Source organism: Pelodiscus sinensis, chromosome W (assembly GCF_052426305.1).
Source record: "Pelodiscus sinensis isolate ZL-2025 chromosome W, ASM5242630v1, whole genome shotgun sequence".
Classification (NCBI taxonomy): domain Eukaryota; kingdom Metazoa; phylum Chordata; order Testudines; family Trionychidae; genus Pelodiscus; species Pelodiscus sinensis.
The window spans coordinates 11889339-11908753 of NC_143084.1; the positions used below are offsets into that span (position 1 = coordinate 11889339).

At 49.0% G+C, this 19415-nt stretch overlaps 1 protein-coding gene across 5 annotated transcripts in view; it reads right to left on the minus strand.

Annotated features, from left to right (window-relative positions):
* Positions 1 to 19415, minus strand: part of LOC149520870 (E3 ubiquitin-protein ligase ZNRF3-like) — a 367062-nt gene that overhangs the window by 4823 nt on the left and 342824 nt on the right. For all 5 annotated transcript variants that reach the window (XM_089775113.1, XM_089775112.1, XM_089775114.1 and 2 more), the window contains 2 exons: positions 3255 to 3357; positions 92 to 1828 (listed from right to left, as the gene is read on the minus strand). In XM_089775113.1, coding sequence (XP_089631239.1) covers positions 92 to 1828; positions 3255 to 3357 — 1840 coding nt within the window. The remainder of the gene's footprint in view (positions 1 to 91; positions 1829 to 3254; positions 3358 to 19415) is intronic.

The window sequence follows — 19415 nt, forward strand, 5'->3', positions numbered from 1 at the left end:
TGTGCAGCCCATCTCTGTGAACACAAGTGCAGCTGGCACGGCTCTCTTTTCACCATGCTCTGAGATGAGAAAAAACAAGTCTGACTCTTACCTGTAGCCTTTGTGGTTGCTGCTGCCACCTGTGAGCTCCGGGTGGAGCTGTGAAAGAGCATCCTCGTGCCTTTGTCCCGAGAGTAGCTCTGGCACAGGAGGGACACTGCCTGGTAGCAGGCCTTCGTCTCCTCCTGCAGCTCTGCTAGGCCTTGGCGGGGTAGATGAGCATCCATGTCAGGTGCCCTGTCCCAGGAACTACAGCCTCCAGGGGTTCCTTGGCACTCTGGCAGCTGGACTAATGCACAGTCTCTGTCCTCAGGAATGATAGGGATGCACTGACCTATGTCATGCACCTCTTGATAGCAGCTTGGCAAGGCCTCCTCAGGAAGTGTGTACTGTACACTCACTGCATAGTCCTCTGTGTAGCAGCCACCACTTTCACTGCTACCCATTCCACCACAGGCAACCTGCTTCTCTTCATAGAAGCAGCAGGGCAAGCCCTCATATTTCACCCCATCTGTCCTACGCACATGGTCCGAGTTAACACTGTACAGGCCTGGGGAGCTACCTGGCTGCTGCTCCATGCCTGGGCCACACCTGCCCCAAAGCGGGGAGCCCAAGAAGAGAGCGCCATAGTCTTCTGTCCCATTGCTGGGCTCCAGGGCAGCATGCTGGAGCTCAAAGCAGCAAGCACATGCTTGTTCCATCAGAGGTCCTGCATCTTCTGGACCTTTCCAGTTCCTTTTAACAGCCAAGGCAGCCCTGGGAGTCCCCTCAAGGCCTCCCTCTGAGGTAGTGCCATTTGAATCCCTGTGATCCAGGGAGGAGCTGCTGCTGTAGTTCATCTCCATGCTGCAGGTAGAAAGTTGGTCCCCTGAGGAAGAAGATGGCACAGGCTGACAGTCAGCACCCACCAGAATATGCCCATGTGCCAGAGGCTTGTCCTGCTGGGGGCCCTCCAGGAGCAGGATTGCCCCCAGGTTTGTGCCACCAGCATCCTCCCCACAGCAGGAGCTCTTGCTGTGGTAAATATGAGAGTCATAGTCACTGCTGAGAGAACTACGGAAGGTGGAGCAGCTCCCATAGACCCCCTGGTTGCTGACCTCTGTACAGTCAACCATGGAATCACTGGAGGAGCAGTGGCATTGCCCAGAACTGCTGCTGCTACTGTCACTGCCTGGGCAGTCAGCCAAGTAACCGCTGCACACAGAGCGGTGACCATGATAGCAGCTGGAGGTGCTGCCACTTTCCATGTGGGAGGAGGGCATGACATGCACCACAGGAGGGAACAGCAGGCTGCCAGCAGGCTGGAAGGCACGGGAAGGACCCTTGGAAGCAATGCCAGCTGGAGGCTGTCCATCTTTCTCAGGGTAGCTAAGGCCTTGGAAGTAGTAGTGCTGGTACATGGTCTCACACTGGGAAAAACAAGCTGCTTTAGAGAAGTTTTGTCGTTTGAACTTTACCCTTCGGAAGGCCTGAGCTGGAGAACAAGCTCTGTGCTCCAGGCCACAGCGATGAGTGTTCAAGGCATGATCCAAGTGAACAGGCTGGTAGCTTTGTATGTAAGCAGGGGACTGTGCTGGGTACAGGCTCTGCTCACCATGCCGGTCCACTGTCAGCACCGTGATGGGATTTCCATGGGGGTCCATGCTAGTCCGGGTGGGATACGCAGTTATCTGGTTGGTCCTGTGCACTTGGCCAGGATAATGAACTGGCAGAATCACCCTCTGCTGCTGGCTGCGCACTGGGTTGATGGGTTCCAAACATACTGGGCCTGGATTTCCCTTCTTTTGTTCTGGATGGGGAGAAAAGAAAACTGTGTCCTGGAGGTGCAGCCACTCTACTGAGGGTTTTAGTTAGATTTTAGTAAGACTGCAACAGTAAGTGATAGTGCCAGCCTGCATCAGAGAAGTGGAAGTTCTTCAAACCCCCTGGATCTATTGGCCAGGGGAGGAAGAGCAGTGACTTCAGCATAAGTAAAGATGCTGCCTGCTCAGCATTCCCAGCCCTTTGGCTTAGGAACATGATCTCTGCTCAACTTTCCCCATTTTTCTTACAAACTAGCCAATTAGCCCGTCATAAGACGGGATTTTCAGGTCTCTCCTCCACGTCGGTCTTCTCTCCTGAGCCTCCGGTCTCTCGCTCTGTCTCTCTCTCTCCTCCTCCTACTGCCTCCCCCCTCTCTCTCTCAGCTCTCGTCCACCTCCTGCCTCTCACTCGGGGGACCGTGGAGCCCAAACAGCTATTTGGACACCGCACTCCCCGTGCTGCATGGGGAGCACGGAGCCCAAACGGTCACTTATGCCACTTGCTCCCCCGCAGCGGCCCAGCTGAGCGGCACAGAAGTCAGCCGAGCCCCACTGCAGGAGGTGAAGGGGGGCGGGGCGGGGCGGTGACGGTCACGGCCAGGGGGCAGGGCCTGGAGCCGCTGTCACACCACACGTCACCGCCCCGCCCTCCCTTCACCTCCCGCCGTGGCGCTTTGCTGACTTCTGTGCCGCTCAGCCGGGCCACCGTGGGGGAGCAAGCGGAGCAAGTGGCTGTTTGGGCTCCCCCATGGCAGCCCGGCTGAGTGGCGCAGAAGTCAGCTGAGCGCCACAGTGGGAGGCGAAGGACGTGACTCAGGCAACAGCGCCACCCAGAGGGAACAGCCAGGGAGGCAACAGCACCGGCCAGGGGGAACAGCCACCATTGCAGCATTACAGAGTCACAGACATTGGGCTACTATATATATGATTACTTAAATGGAAAATGCTGTAAAGTCAATGAAAGAGCCACATTCCATGTTTCTGCACAGAGGAAGCTAGGAACTTTACAATTCCCTCCTACACACCAGCTGCTTTTAATTAATTTGCTTTTCTTGGTATTGACCCATTAAAAATACCATGAACTTGGGTGAACTTTATTTGTGCTTCTTTTCTACACAGGCTGATAGATGCAGCCCTCCAATGGGCACATGCCCAGGATATGCGCTATGGATGGAATATGTTCTGGCTGGTTTAGGACATGGGGTCACTCTTCAAGAAACTTCTTTAACTGACCCCCTATTACCTGCTGGCACTGTTGCAGGAGGTCCCAGGATGGTATTACAATACAAACCAATCCCCAGAGGGATTTCCCTAGGAGTGTACAGAAACACACACTATTTCCCTCCATCCAGAGAGTGGAGAAGTCCAGAAATGGCCCTATCTGGGTGCGTGCATTTGAGGGGCACCACTTACCTATAATGTTATGGCGGCAGTGGGGGCAAGTATGATGCTGCAGCAGCCAGGGATCCACACATTTTTTGTGGAATCGGTGAGTGCAGGGAATCACCCGCAACTCCTGTTGGGGAGAAAGAAGAAAGTTAAAGGACTTTTCCCTAGAAGGCATGAGTACTCGCAGCCCACATCTAATTCTTCTGGCTAAGCTACAGATCAGGTCAGCTCCTAGGCCCTTGCTGGAAGAGGAGAGGAAAAGCCACCCACCTCTGTTAACAAATAGCCAAGAGCATAGGGGTTGGAGATGACTAGTGTCTCTATGGTCTGCAACCACATTGAGCTCATATTCCTGTTGCATCCTTTCCTCTCAAGCTGCTCTTCTCTCTGAAGCCTCCAGCCTGCCTTTGAGGCTCCTCTCCAGCAGCATCCAACAGTTCTAGAAAGTTTTGTGCTTTGCCTGGAAGTGTTCCCAATGGCCACAAGCAGGGCATTCTTGACTGTTGTGCAGTTGCAACATGGAATTACTGCTCCAGGCATTTTATTTTTTGATGTGTGACAGAGGATATATTTTTTATTTGAGGGGAGGCTTTTAAAAAAAAGGCAGTGTCTCCCTTTTTTATTCAGCATCGCCCACCGTCACCCTGAGATTTTAGATAGTCTCTTCCCCTTGGGCCATGCTTAGAGTCATTCCCTTCTATAGTTACAGCTGGGCACCTTTCACTATGGCACTGGGATGGATAGGAGGAGTGCTGTCCTTTTCTAAACAGCCCAGCATTCAGTAACTAAAGGGTTAAACCCAGGTAGCTAGAAAGTGTTGGCAGGGAGCTAGGAGAACCAATGGGAAGAAAGTATTGAGATTTGAATTGAAAGGGGTACCTGCCTGCTGTTTTCTTTGTGTGAGTTTAAACCAAGAGCTGGAGGAACAGGATTAATTGAACCAGGCAGGAATACCATGCCCAGAAATGTATTGGACCTTGAAGGTGTGAATAGGTAAGTGATAGGGAATGTTTTTAGTTAGACGCGATCAGGTTATTTTCTTTGTTTTGTTGTTTGGTTAAACTCCTCGGCTGTGTCTACACTGCAACCCTTTTCCGTAAAAGGGATGCAAATTAGACACATGGCAATTGCAAATGAAGCGGGGATTTAAATCCCCCCTTATTTTAAGAGGAATAAGGGATCTTTCAGAAAAGGCTTTATTTTCCAAAAGATCTGTGTCTAGACTGGTGCTTTTTCTGGCAAAGCTCCGAGCTGGAAAAAAGTGGCAGCCATTTTTATGCAAATGAAGCGGGGGGGATTTAAATCCCCGCTTCATTTGCAATTGCGATACATCTAATTTGCATCCTTTTTACGGAAAAGGGATGCGGTCTAGACACAGCCCTCTGTGCTAATTCCATGTGCCCCCCCCATACACTGTAACTTTAAAGGTGAATCCCAGTGATACAATTCTCTGTGTTTTAATCAGTTGCTCTGTAACACCTAGCAACCTAGTATGCATTACCAAGTATAGCTTTTTGCTTTGCTAATAAAATCTCCTTTTTTAAGGCGATGATTTGATTCTTGTGTCCTGGAAGGTAACAGAAGGTCTGTGTGTGCCTGCCTAGCCTGAGAGGTCAGCTATCAGAGATTGCAGTTTGTTTTTTTCAAGCTCTCTTGCGGTAAAAGAGCTTGGGGTACCCCTCTGGAAGAAGTTCCCAAATGCTTTCTTCCTGGATTCAAGAAGAAAGGGTTGTTTGTTTTTTTTAACTTGGGTGGAAGCAGCCTGTCTCCCAAGGCCAGGGAATCTGTGACCTTGGGGCGTCTTTAAACAGAAGCCTATAGAGGCAAGGGATTTTAAGGCATCTTGTGGGCCCCCACCTTCTGCACTCAGAGTGCCAGAGTGGGGAACAACCTTGACATGGTGTCAGTGCTGGTGGGATCATTTTGAACAAGGAACACAGACCTCAGGATTTTAAAAGTACACTTTTCCCCCCTCTTTTGCTGTTTGGAAGTTTGGGGATTGTTTTTCTTCTTTTGCTGCCTGAGGGGGGGGGAAAGGCACACAGAAGGTTAAACTTGCACAGCCAGAGAGTCCAAACCAAACCGTTATTTTTTTCTAGCTTTTGGGGCAACTGGACAGCTAGGCTGGAGTAGGGCAGGGAAATAGCCCAGTGCATGCATTTGTGGTTGGGCAGAGTAGCCCTGGAGCAACCAACCCTTCCTAAGCGACACCCCGAGGTGAAAGCCTCAGATCAGGGAGAGATGTCCACCTCCGGGGAACACTCGTATAGCAAGAGTATGGGGCAGGAGAATGTCCCTGTGAGGCCAGGAGGGAGTAACCTTGTGGGGGCAGGAGCAGAGGGTGGTGGCCATGCCCCTCCCATACCACTGTCCTCAGGGTGGGAGAGTGTCCTTAAGGCAGGCAGCCCTCTAACAAAAGAGGAGATGGAGTTTTTCATACAGATGAAGTGTTTGGAAGCGGAGACAAGGGCTACGTCTACACTGGCCCCTTTTCCGGAAGGGGCATGTAAATTTCATGAGTCGTCGTAGGGAAATCCGCGGGGGATTTAAATATCCCCCGCGGCATTTAAATAAAAATGTCCGCCGCTTTTTTCCGGCTTTTAAAAAAGCCGGAAAAGAGCGCCTAGACTGGCCCCGATCCTCTGGAAAAGCGCCCTTTTCCGGAGGCTCTTATTCTTACTTCAAAGTAGGAATAAGACCCTCCGGAAAAGGGCACTTTTTCCGGAGGATCGGGGCCAGTCTAGACGCTCTTTTCCGGCTTTTTTAAAAGCCGGAAAAAAGCGGCGGACATTTTTATTTAAATGCCGCGGGGGATATTTAAATCCCCCGCGGATTTCCCTACGACGACTAGTGAAATTTACATGCCCCTTCCGGAAAAGGGGCCAGTGTAGACGTAGCCAGCGTGTTTAGAGAAGAGGGAAAAGCAGAGGCGCTTTGAGCTGGAGAAAGCTGAGAAGCTGGGCACTCCAGCTACACTGACTAACGACCCTGCTCCAATTAATGCTCCCCAAACCAAGAAATCCCCGGTGTATCAGGTAAGAGATTATGCAGAGGCCTTCCTCTTCCATCACTCCTTGATGCAGAGTGAATTCTGAAAGAGCCTGTCTTAGGTACAACATCCCCAAAGACCCTTAGCAGAAGTGGCAGCTGAAATGCCTGGGGAAAACATGAATGATTATGAACTTTTTAAACAAGAGGCCAGAATTGGGATGGGGCTCACTGCCAAACATGCATGTTGCTGTTTCAGAGCCCTAAGGTGGAAACCAGATGTGGCATTGCCCCAACATGCCTACCAGATAAACAAAAACTGGGGCGCATGGATATCAGGAGCAAATGCTAAGACTATGGAAGAGCTAGCTCTCCTGATGAGAATGGAAAAGTTCCTAGATGGTGTTCCTGAAGAGATCCAAAGATACATCCTAGATCAGTGGTTCCCAACCTTTTTTATACCGCAGATCGGCAAACCCATTTGCAAATTTTTGGCAGACCGGTAACATTTTATTTGCATATTCATTATGGTAATTAATTTTAAGAGGTCACATGTTATTTTCCATTGCATCTGTATGCACACAATACAAGTCATTGTGATAGAAATGTAGCCGTGTTAGTCTGGGGTAGCTGAAGCAAAATGCAGGACAATGTAGCACTTTAAAGACTAACAAGATGGTTTATTAGATGATGAGCTTTCGTGGGCCAGACCCACTTCCTCAGATCAAATAGTGGAAGAAAGTAGTCACAACCATATATACCAAAGGATACAATTAAAAAAAATGAACAAATATGAAAAGGACAAATCACATTGCAGAACAGGAGGGGGATGCGGGGGGGGGGGGGGGGGGAGGAAGGAAGGTAAGTGTCTGTGAATTGACGATATTAGAGGTAGGGAGAGTGGGATGTTTGTGAGTTAATGGTATTAGAGGTGATAATTGGGAAAGCTATCTTGATAATGGGTGAGATAGTTCAAATGTTTGTTAAGTCCTTGTTGGCAAGTGTCGAATTTTAACATGAATGACAGTTCAGAGGATTCCCTTTCAAGTGCAGATGTAAAAGGTCTTTGTAGCAGAATGCAGGTGGTTAAGTCATTGAGAGAGTGTCCTTTCTGGTTAAAATGGCAAGAAACTGTTTTCTCTTTGTGATCTTGTCTGATATCTGTTTTGTGGGCATTGATCCTTTGGCGAAGTGTCTGAGATGTTTGTCCAATGTACATAGCAGACGGACACTTTCGGCACATGATAGCATAGATTATATTTCTGGATGCGCAGGAATATGTGTTCTTGATCTTATAACTCACTTGGTTAGGTCCAATAATGGTATCAGCAGAATGAATATGTGGACAAAGCTGGCAACGGGGTGTGTTGCAAGGGAAGGTACCAGGGTTGGTATTAGTGTGGTATGTCCTGTGGTTGTTGGTAAGAATCATCTTGAGGTTAGGTGGTTGTCTATAGGAGACTATGGGTCTGTCTCCCAGAGCCTCTTGGAGTTTAGTATCCTGTTCCAATATAGGCTGTAGTTTATTGATAATGTGTTGGACAGGTTTAAGTTGGGGGTTGTAGGTGATGACAAGTGGTGTTCTATTGTTGGTTTTCTTGGGTCTGTCTTGAAGTAGATGGTTTCTAGGTATTCGTCTGGCTCTTTCAATTTGCTTTTTTATTTCTCTGGGTGGGTAGTTGAGATTTATAAATGCTTGGTTGAGATCCTGAAGCTTCTGGTCTCTGTCAGTGGGATTAGAGCAGATGCGGTTGTATCGAAGGGCTTGGCTATAGACGATGGATCGTGTGGTGTGTTCTGGATGGGAGCTGGATGCATGTAGGTAACTGTATGAGTCGGTGGGTTTTCTGTAGAGAGTGGTGTCTAATTTTCCATTGTTGATTTGTACGGTGGTGTCCAGGAAGTGGATCTCTCGTGTAGAATGGTCCAGGCTGAGGTTGATGGTGGGGTGTAGGTTGTTGAAATCTCTGTGGAGTATCTCCAATGTTTCTTGGCCATGCGTCCAGATCATAAAGATGTCATCGATGTACCGTAGGTAGAGGAGGGGTGAAAGGGGACGGGAGTTGAGGAAACGTTGTTCTAGGTCAGCCATAAAGATGTTAGCATACTGTGGGGCCATGCGTGTACCCATGGCTGTGCTGCTGATCTGGAGGTATAAGTTGTTCTCAAACTGGAAATAATTGTGGGTGAGAACAAAGTTATATAGGTCTGCTATCAGGTTGGCAGTAGTGTCCTCTGGGATAGTGTTTCTAATTGCTTGTAATCCGTCTTCATGTGGGATGTTGGTATATAGAGCTTCTACATCCATGGTGGCAAGGATGGTATTATTGGGGAGGTTATCGATGTTTTGTAGTTTCCTTAGGAAGTCAGTAGTGTCTCGGAGATAGCTGGGGGTATTGGTTACGAAGGGTTTGAGAAGAGTGTCTACATAGCTGGATAGACCAGTAGTGAGCGTGCCAATACCAGAGATGATGGGACGTCCAGGGTGCCCAGGTTTATGGATCTTGGGAAGTAGATAGAACAATCCTGGTCGGGGGTCAGAAGGTGATTCTGTGAGGATTTGTTCCCGAGTAGCTGTGGGGAGGCTTTTAAGGAGACAGTGTAGTTTCTTTTGGTAGTCCAAGGTGGGGTCAGAGGGGAGAGGTTTGTAAAATGTGGTGTTCGAGAGTTGTCTGGTTGCCTCCTGGTTATAGTCGGCCTTATTCATAATGACCTTATTCATAATGTTCCCTTGCAACAAACCCCGTTGCCAGCTTTGTCCACATATTCATTCTGCTGATACCATTATTGGACCTAACCAAGTGAGTTATAAGATCAAGAACACATATTCCTGCGCATCCAGAAATATAATCTATGCTATCATGTGCCGAAAGTGTCCGTCTGCTATGTACATTGGACAAACATCTCAGACACTTCGCCAAAGGATCAATGCCCACAAAACAGATATCAGACAAGATCACAAAGAGAAAACAGTTTCTTGCCATTTTAACCAGAAAGGACACTCTCTCAATGACTTAACCACCTGCATTCTGCTACAAAGACCTTTTACATCTGCACTTGAAAGGGAATCCTCTGAACTGTCATTCATGTTAAAATTCGACACTTGCCAACAAGGACTTAACAAACATTTGAACTATCTCACCCATTATCAAGATAGCTTTCCCAATTATCACCTGTAATACCATTAACTCACAAACATCCCACTCTCCCTACCTCTAATATCATCAATTCACAGACACTTACCTTCCTTCCTTCCCCCCCCCCCCGCATCCCCCTCCTGTTCTGCAATGTGATTTGTCCTTTTCATATGTGTTCATTTTTTTAATTGTATCCTTTGGTATATATGGTTGTGACAATTTTCTTCCACTATTTGATCTGAGGAAGTGGGTCTGGCCCACGAAAGCTCATCATCTAATAAACCATCTTGTTAGTCTTTAAAGTGCTACATTGTCCTGCATTTTGCTTCAATACAAGTCATTGTAATGGATCAGAGTTTGCAGATAACTAGCTGATTACGTGACGCCAGCTAGGAAAGGGAATTGAAGGACAGCTAAAAATGCTTCTAATAATAATACCTTTACTTTCCCCTGTGAAGTGTGACTGCAGTTGACATGGGAATGTTATGTGATAACGAATGAGAAGAGCCATGGAAGGACACTGTCCCAAAATCACAAGCTAACCTGATTGCCTCAGAGGGGCAAGGGGCCTATACGGTCCCGGAAGGGCTTCAAGTTCAAGTTCAGGTCTAGGCTATGGAGCCAGGGTACAGCAGGACCTCCCCATACCCAACCAGCTGTGGTGACACCTATGTCATTCAGGAGCACAGCTATCACACACATAGTAGCTTCGAGCCCTTCTGTGCTGACAGGGGCAGGAGCAATGCCACAGCCAGGCCGAGGGGTGGGTAGGGCATGCAGGATCTTACTACACTTCAAATCCTCCCTGTGCCAGCTCAACCATCACCACGAGGGCCATTTCAGCTGCCCTCCTCTACCCCTGCTCTGTCCTTCTCTGCATGTTGTCCCCGCTGGACAGGTGCTTCAGGGCAAAGTGCTTGATGATGCACGAGGAGATGGTGCCCTTGCTGGAGCCTGGCGGACCCTTGATCACGACCATGTCGTGTCCATGCAGGTGGGACACGTGCACACAGTGTGTGCCATTGCAAGTTTTTCCCTTAGCAGTACCCATTGGGCCAGCAGGGGAGCCCCCTGGAGCGTTGCTGCTATATTAGCTAATATATATCCCTGCTGGCCCTCCACCCCCTCGGTTCCTTCTTACCAGACTACTCTGAAGGAGGGGAGGAGGGTGGGATTTGGAATGGACATGAGCAACACATCTCGAAGAACAATAGTTACGAAGGTAAGTAACCATTTTTTCTTCTTCCAGTGATTGCTCATGTCCACTCCATGTAAGGTGACTCCAAAGCAGAAACCCAGGAGGTGGGTTCAGAGTTCTAACCTTCCACAGAGTGGAGAACTACCCTACCAAGAACTGCATCCTTCCTAGCCTGATGAGCCCACACATAATGGTTGGCAAAGGTGTGGACTGAAGACCATGTGGCAGCACTACAGATTTACAGGATGGGGACCTGAGCCACAACAGCTGGGCCCTGGTGGAGTGGGCCATCAAAGGAGGGATTGGCACCCCAGCCAGGTTATAACACTCCTTGATGCAGGAAGTTATCCATGAGAAAAATCCTCTGGGCGGAGACTGGCTGCCCCTTTAGCCTCTCCGTGATTGTCACAAACAACTGTGGGGACTTACAAAAGGGCTTTGTCCTGTCTAAATAAAAGGCTAAGGCCTTCCTGACATCCAGTATGTATAAAGCCTGTTCTTTGCCAGAGGCATGGGGCTTGGGGTAAAGCACTGGGAGAAAAATGTCCTGGGAGACATGAAACGGAGACACCATCTTCTGCAGGAAGGCCTGACCTTATCCACCTTCCAAGACAGGTGTAGCAGCAAACCAGAGGCTCAAAGGGGGGCTCGGTGAGCTTAGCAAGGACCAGGTTGAGGTCCCACTGAGGGACGGCCTGACGTACATGTGAATAAAGCCTGTCCAACCCTTTCAGAAATCTGGACCATGGGGTTCGCGAAGAGCATCTTACCCCAGAAGCCTGGGTGAAAAGCAGAGCTAGCCGCCAGGTGGACCCTAATGGATGAGGAGAATAACCCTTGGACCCTGAGATTGAGGAGATAGTTCAGGACCAGAAATCCATAGGAGAAATCCCCTTCTGAGTAGTCCAGATAGCCTGCTGAAATTCTGCGTTATGACATCCGAATACAGGGGGAGGCCTCTAGCAGGAGAGGTTCAGGAGGGCTGTGAACCAATGCTGTCTTGGCCATGCCGGCGCTATAAGAATGAGGGAAGCCCCAAATTCCCGAGCTCTCAGGTTCACCCTGTGTACCAGTGGAAATGGGGGAATGCACAAAGCAGACTCTTGGGCCAAGGGGTGAGGATGTCCCCCAGAGACCTGTGGCCGAGCCCCATGAAGGAGCAGAACCTGGGGCACTTCCTGTTCTGGCAGGTTGTGAACAGGTCCAGGTGGGGAAACCCCCACCTGCAGAAGATTTGGAGGGCCACATCTGCCCTGAGAGACCACTCGTGGCTGGTGAAGGACCTGCTCAACTGGTCTGCCAGTGTTCTGAGTCCCAGGAAAGTAGGAGGCAATCGGGTGAATACCTGCCTAGATAAACAGATCCCAGAGCTGGAGGGCTTCGAGCCATAGGGGAGGGGAACAAGCACTACCCTGACTTTATGTAGAAGACCACCATTATATTGTCGGACAGGATGAGAATCGTGGGGGAGAAAGGCCTGACATGCAAGACAGACTGCCTGCAACTCCCTGACATTGATATGCAGGGAGAGTTCCTCCCATGACCACACACCTTGAGTCCTCATGTCACTGACATGGGCTCCCCAACTGCTTTTTTTGGAAAAGCAGACGTGTTCCTTGGATGCAGCAGAGCTTTTCCCGGGTACCAAAGGTATCCCGGAAAAGCTCTGCAGTGTAGACATAGACTAAGCGTCCTTTAGATCAAGGGCAGCGTACCAGTATCCGAGAGTGAGGGGAGGGAATGATCAACAACAGCGTCACCATCTTGAACTTGGCTTTGGTGATGAAGGCGTTGAGGTTCCTGAGGTCCAAGATGGGCAGAAACCCACCCTTCGCTTTGGGGACCAGGAAGTACCAGGAGTAGAAGCCCCTACCCCTGAATCCGGGAGAGGGGGGGACCACTTCGGCTGCCCTAGGCTGAGGAGCTGTTGCACCTCCTCCCGCAGGAGATGCTTGTGAGAGGGGTCCCTGAAGAGGGATGGGACAGGAGGGTGGGAAGGGGGGGGCCAGGAGAAGGGGATAACGTAGCCATTCCCTACTGTCTCTAGGACCCACTGGTCAGAGGTGATGGACTCCCAAACACAATAGAAAGGGGGTAAACGGTTCAAAAACAGGAGAGATGAGACTGGTAGGCAGTCCTCAGGCGCACCTTTAAAACCTCTGACAAGGGCTTTGGTGAAGAGAATCAACAATCATAGTGCTTTGGCTGCGTGACAGAGCGTCCCAAGGACGAAACCAGGCAAGAGTCCTGAGCCAACAATAACAACATCTGCCTAAGTCAATGACCTTCGAGAATGCTGTTTTTGTGACTGGGAAAAAGCAGTTTGGGAAAAAGCAGTTTGTAAACTTTTAAGGGTATAAAGGTAGTTGTAATCTTTCAATAAAATGATTTCGTGCTTGCACCGGCCGGAGTCCGTGCCTTCATACACCACAAATGGCGCCCGATACAGGGCTTGAACTGAATGAGTGATTCAAACCGGTGATGTACCCGCGGCTGGACGGAGGATAAGTTGTTGAGAGGAGCTCCCGAAATTACTGACATCACCATTCGCAGGACGAACAGGTGAGCAGCCACGGACAGAGTAACAGTATGGGGCAGTCTGCCACGAAAGAGCAAAAACTGCAGCTTGAGATCTTGCAGCGCATTGTGAAGGAACAGGGGTTTAAGGTTCCCCCTGTACAGCTGGTTCAGCTGTTGGTTTGGATACGAGACCATTGCCCGTGGTTCCTGGAAGGGGGTTCTTATGATTTGACCTTCTGGGAGAAGGTGGGCAAGGAATTGAGAACCTCTGAACATCTTGCATTATCCCTCCCAAAAGGGATCATAGTAACGTGGCGAACTGTTTATACAGCCATACGGGCATTGCATCCCACCGAGCGGGTCCTGAAGGAAGCGTCGGCAACATTTGATCCCAGGCCATATCAGGACCCAGAGGATCCCTCGTCCCCTCCCCCAAAACCCCCCGGGGAGGATTGTGAGCCAGTGTACACCACGGTCCCGGTCTCCCCGGAGCCTGACAACTTGTGCCTCGGCCCTGAGGATAGTGAATCTGAGGACGGCGGGCCCGAGGACCCCTTTGACACAGGGACAGCGGCGGTTGGCGTAGGGTCTGACTCGTACCCGTCGCTCGAGCCCGTCAAGGCCCTGGCGGCATCTGCACCGACGTCGGAGCAAATTTTACAGACTCAGAGGCTATGAGCTGTTTCTCGGTCCTCGATTGTAGCCCCGCCGCCTTTTGCCCCAGCATTAGCTCCCGCTTCTTCATACAGGTCCGCAAGCCACACGGTCACTCCATATGGGCCCCCCTTGGCGGCGCCCTCGCATAATGAACAGGCAGGGGTTTTATCTGAATGCCGACGTGAGGCTCTTCGGCGAGGAGATGTGCAGCTTCTACAGGCTTTTCCAATTGTGTATGCGCCCCAACGGCCCGCCCGACATGAGGCTTTGCCATATGAACTCGTAAAAGAGTTGTGCAAATCTGTGAAGGATTATGGATTACAGTCTTCTTATACGATGAATTTGGTTGTGGCTATTTCGGAGTCATATGTTATGGCCCTGCATGATTGTCGCACGCTATTACGCCTGCTACTTAGCCCGGCGCAGTATGCAGTTTGGGACACCGAGTATCGTGACGGTGTTACATTGCAAGTTATGGATAATATTACCAATGGGGTAAAGGTTGGCATAGATGAACTTATAGGGTAGGGCCAATATGCTACTCCCCAGGCTCAGGCTCAGATGAATCGCTTGGTATTTACGCAAGCCACATCGCTGACCCTTCGAGCCTTATGACAGGTCCCTGATGCGGGCCAAAGGGGGACATCTTTTGCTACGGTCCGCCAGGGCCCCCAGGAACCCTATGTGTAATTTTTGGATAGGCTCCAAACAGCCATACAACGACAAGTAGACTCAGAGGAGGCTCAGCACCTGTTGCTGTTTCAATTGGCTATTGAAAACGCTAATATAGACTGCAGGAAGGCTTTGGACCCCCTGCGTAACAAGGCGAAAACTCTTTCAGAATTGATAAATTTGTAAAACCTGCACCCTAAGGGTTAAATGTGTCTTCCAAGGAAACTAGTTATTGTTTTAAGAATCCAAACTCTGAAACTTCACTGTGTTTCTTTTCAAGGCTGAGTTGATAGCACTCTTGGCTTGCTTTCAGACCCAAGGTTGTGTGTGTCTGCAAACTGCCTGTCTGTTCTGGAAGGGGGGGCACTGTCCCCCATGAGTAAGCCTGTAACATTGCATGTGATTCTTTTCAGGAAAAGAAAACCTTTTTGCTTGCTGGAATAGTAATTAGCAAGCACCTTGTTCTGAGAGAGTTTCTGTGGCAGTAAAAAAAGCCTGGTCTGCAGTACAAGAGGGAAACTGAGGCATGCCACCTTTAACTTAATAATTAAACAATAAAGTAATTTACTCAAACCCTCTGAAGCTAGTGTTCAAAATAAAAGCATACCATTGGGTAACAGCAGGCTGATCAAAAAGTAGCAAAAATCTATAAAGAAAAAGTGTTCTAAAATATAATGCACCACCCCAATGTGGGTAGAAATGTTTTCTTGTCTTTCAGATCATCAGAAAGCGCTGGTGCCAGCTGAAGAAAAACAACAAACAACAACAACAAAAAACCATGGTTCTGTGTCATGACATAATAAGTTTGTGTTCTGTGTTCTGTCCAGATTTGTCTTGTTTGTGATATATGTATTTCAAACGTTGTGTGTACAATATTGTTGTTTTAATGAAAGAATAATTTAAGTCCCTTGAATAATCTTAACTTTGTGCTTTACACAGACGGTTTTTTTGCTTTTATAATTCTTGTGGAGTTTTAGTAGCAGGCTATGCAGTTTGTAGTGAAATCTGCTCCTCTACCTGCTGTTTTTCCCTTCTCTCCTACGATCGCCAGCTCCTTTGCCCTCCTGCAAGACCAAGCCTCAGAATCGGAAAAGCAGGAGTGGAGACTGGCGGGGTGCACCTTGCACCCAGACCACTACTGGTGCAGCTCTGATGGCCACATTGTTGCCCCAGCGGTCTTGCTACCCCACCTTGCCTCTGCTCCCTGGATTGTCACACGTTGGCAAAGGGGGGATGGTAGCAATCCTTAAAACAAAATTGGTTTGCTCCCAAATTCTCCCAAGCAGCCAAAGATTACTGTCTGGCTTGCCCTGTCTGCCAAGCCCACAACGTGGGTAAACCTGTAAAGACAGTTCCGGCAACCAGACCTCCGCCTTTGGGACCATTCCTGAATTTACAAATGGACTTTATTCAATTGCCTAAATGTCAATTTTTTTGAATAATGTGCTGGTGATTGTTTGCTTGGTTTTGAGATGAGTAGAAGCTTATCCCTGCAGGAAAACTGATGCCATCACAGTGGCAAAGAAACTTCTAAATCATTACATCCCATCATGGGGAATACCCCTTGTGATCTCCAGTGAAAGGTACACACTTTACTGGACAAATTGTTCAAAAACTGGCAAAGCACTACTCTACCAGACAAGCACTGCACTGTGCGCAACACCCGGAGAGCGCAGAAGCAGTAGAAAGATGAAACAGGATTTTAGAGAACAAACTTGCTAAAATATGTGAGAACTCTGGCCTGTGTGCACTCTGGCTGCCCTCTGCGACGGGACCCCGGTCCTAGCAGTAAAGTCACGGACGTTAAACCTTTTCTCAGCACACACACACATACACTGCCCTGACCGTCGGCTGACACATGGGTAGAAACACTCCCGATTGCCCTAATGAGCATGAGAGCCACTCCTAATCGGAAAAATGGACTCAGTCCACATGAAATTGCATGTGGCCGACCTATGAAATTGTTAAGCAACCGAAAATTAACCTGGCTGATGCCACACTTGTTAAAAGAAGCCTAGTCAAGTATTGTCAGGAACTTCTGAGGTGTGTACAGTCCTATCACTCACAGGTTAAGGACGCCTTCCAGGAGGACCCGACTGAGCCGTGCCATAAACTACAACCAGGAGACTGGGTTTGCGTGAAAGTTCACCAATGAAAGACTGCCCTGGAACCCAGGTGAAAGGGTCCCTACCACGTCCTTCTGACCACCCATACTGCTGTAAAGTGTGAGGGATTGCCCACTTGGATTCATGCCTCTCACTGCCAACTGGTTCCAGCGCCTACAGAGGTTGGCCCCAACAAGGATCACTGCAGACCTGGTACCGGAGACCCAGGTCCAGAAGTAGACAGAGATCAATGCAGGCTTGGTACCGGCAATCCAGGCCCAAAAGCAGACAAACCTGAGAGACCAAGGCCAAGGTACCAGCTGCAGCCCAGAAAAACCTGCCAGCGATAGGTGAAGCAACCTACGAAGTCCTGAAGAACAGCCAGCATGAGGCTGGACAAACAATTCATGTTGAGCTTATGCTTAATCTTGTTTTTAATACCTAGCAGTTATAACCTATATGGTTCAAATGTGTTTATGCTTTTAGTGAACCAAGAAATAAAAAAGGGGGAATCCAGTGGGAATGACCCCACAGGAGCGTTTGAACAAAGCTATGTATGTGTTAAACTTTTTAAATCTTTCTCATTTGTCTTTCACGGCAGCACAGCGCCACTTTGGGTGAGACTCTGCATGGCCGGAGCGGCCACAGGTTTACTACAGACACCTGGGCTGTGTCTACACTGGCATGAATTTCCAGAACTGCTTAAAACGGAATACTATTCCCTTTTCAGTTATTCCGGAAAAGGAGCATCTACATTGGCAGGCTGCTTTTCCGGAAAAGCCCTTTTTCCGGAAAAGCGTCTGTGGCCAATGTAGACGCGCTTTTCTGGAAAAGAGCCCCGATAGCCATTTTTGCGATCGGGGCTTTTTTCCGGAAAAGACTACTGTGCTGTCTACACTGGCCCTTTTCCAGAACAGTGTTCTGGAATAAGGACTTATGCCCGAGCGGGAGCAGAATAGTTTTTCCGGAATAGCGGCTGATTTTGTACAGTAGAGCGTCGTTGCTTTTCTGGAAATTCAAGGGCCAGTGTAGACAGCTCGCAGCTTATTCCGGAAAAGCGGCTGATTTTCCGGAATAAGTGGCCCAGTGTAGACACAGCCCTGGAATCCAGACAGTGGCAAGGTCCCGTACCATTAATCACGTGGGGACGTGGGTATGCCTGTGTTTCTCTTCCCTCAGGTCCCTATTGGCTTCCTGTGTGATTTATTATGCCAGCCTGCATTGGTAATCCATCAGCGCAAGATATTCAACTCGAGAATGAAGGGACCGCTGCCGATCCGTAGCGACAAATCCATGACTGTCACCGCTGCATTTTTGTGGTTCCTGTGGTTTCTGTGTGCATACTGCGACAGCACATTTGTATTGGGCGCACATCATTGATCCCCCCGTATTCAGGCCTGTGACATGGTGGGATCCCTCACCGCCCATCAGTAACAATGGTACCGATTGGGTGGGAGGAGTGTGGATACCCCCTACAGTGGAACAAGAAACCGAGGTCGTTAATGTTACCAATGTCACCTTTGTCACTGACCTCCCACCGCTTTGCTTTTCTACCCTTTATGACTCAGGTTGTGTGCCCGTGCAGCCACAGTTGCACCTAGTGGCGCGGGAGCATGACGGAAGGGTTATCTATACCTTACTGAGCATTCCCGGGATGCACGGAAGCGGCAATGACTCTTGGGAGCCGTACGCCCCTGATTTGCCCCGCTGCATGATAAAGAGGATATCAGCGGACGCGGCACCGGTTTGGCAGGCATGTCGTGGACGCAGCCCCCTGGTACTCCGGGGCGAATTCGGCGCGGTTGTGGATTGGGGCCCGCACGGTATGCTGTGGGATAAAGTGGACAATCGCACTGTCCCCTTCGGCCGGTATAATCATAGCCTTTCGTCGCATGGGGGAGGCTCTGTCGGTCTTGTGTTACAATTTATCACTAATGGGGATAACGCCACGGCCTCCACGTTACATAAGGGGGTGTGGCGGATAGAGTTAGCATTTACGGTTATAGTTTAGGGAGTTTGATTTTAGAGAATTATACATCTAACTATATTAAGCAGCAAGATAATAGTGTTATGGTTTGTACTTCGCATCCATATGTTTTTGCCTTGGCACAAAATGCAAGTTTTAAGAGATGTAAATTTTCCCATTCTTGTTATTCTGTTATGTTGTCTGAGGTGCGATATAAGACCTGCATTTCCATGAGTGATAATGTAACCTTTGTGTTCCCTCTTCGACGACGCCCTGAGTTATGGATTCCTGTTAATCTCACACGAGACTGGGAAGGAGATAGTGGCTTTGGCCATCTTACAAGGTTGCTGCAGGAGGAGATTACTAACACTCGTAGACGTACAAAGCGATTTTTGGGGTGGCTGATTTTTGCTCTTGTGTCGGCAATTATTATTCTTGCTTCTGCCACTGCTGCTATTGCCGCTTTAACTCAGTCGGTTAAGACTGCAAAAATGGTAGGGGAAGCTCTAATAAACGTTACACGGGAGTTCCAAACGCAGGAGACCATTGATGAAGAGATATTGGCGCGGCTTGAGGCCCTAGAAGCCGCAGTCATTTGGCTTGGTGATAGGCATGCAGCCTTAAAGACTAGGTTGTCTCTGCATTGTGATTGGGAGCACACTGCGGGAGGTCTCTGTGTGACATCCCTCCCCTGGAATTCATCAGTTCATGATTGGAACCTTGTTAAACACCATTTACAGGGTGCCTTTGATGTTTCTTTACGTTCTCATGTTAATTCTTTGCATGTTCAATTAAAGAACCAAATTCAGCAATTGCAAGAATTAACCACGCAAAAGGTTTTTGCTACTTTGCAATCTGACTTATCTTGGCTTAATCCTACTACGTGGTTTTCTGGATTAAATTTGCGCATGTGGGTGTTTATTGGACTTGCTAGTGGGCTTC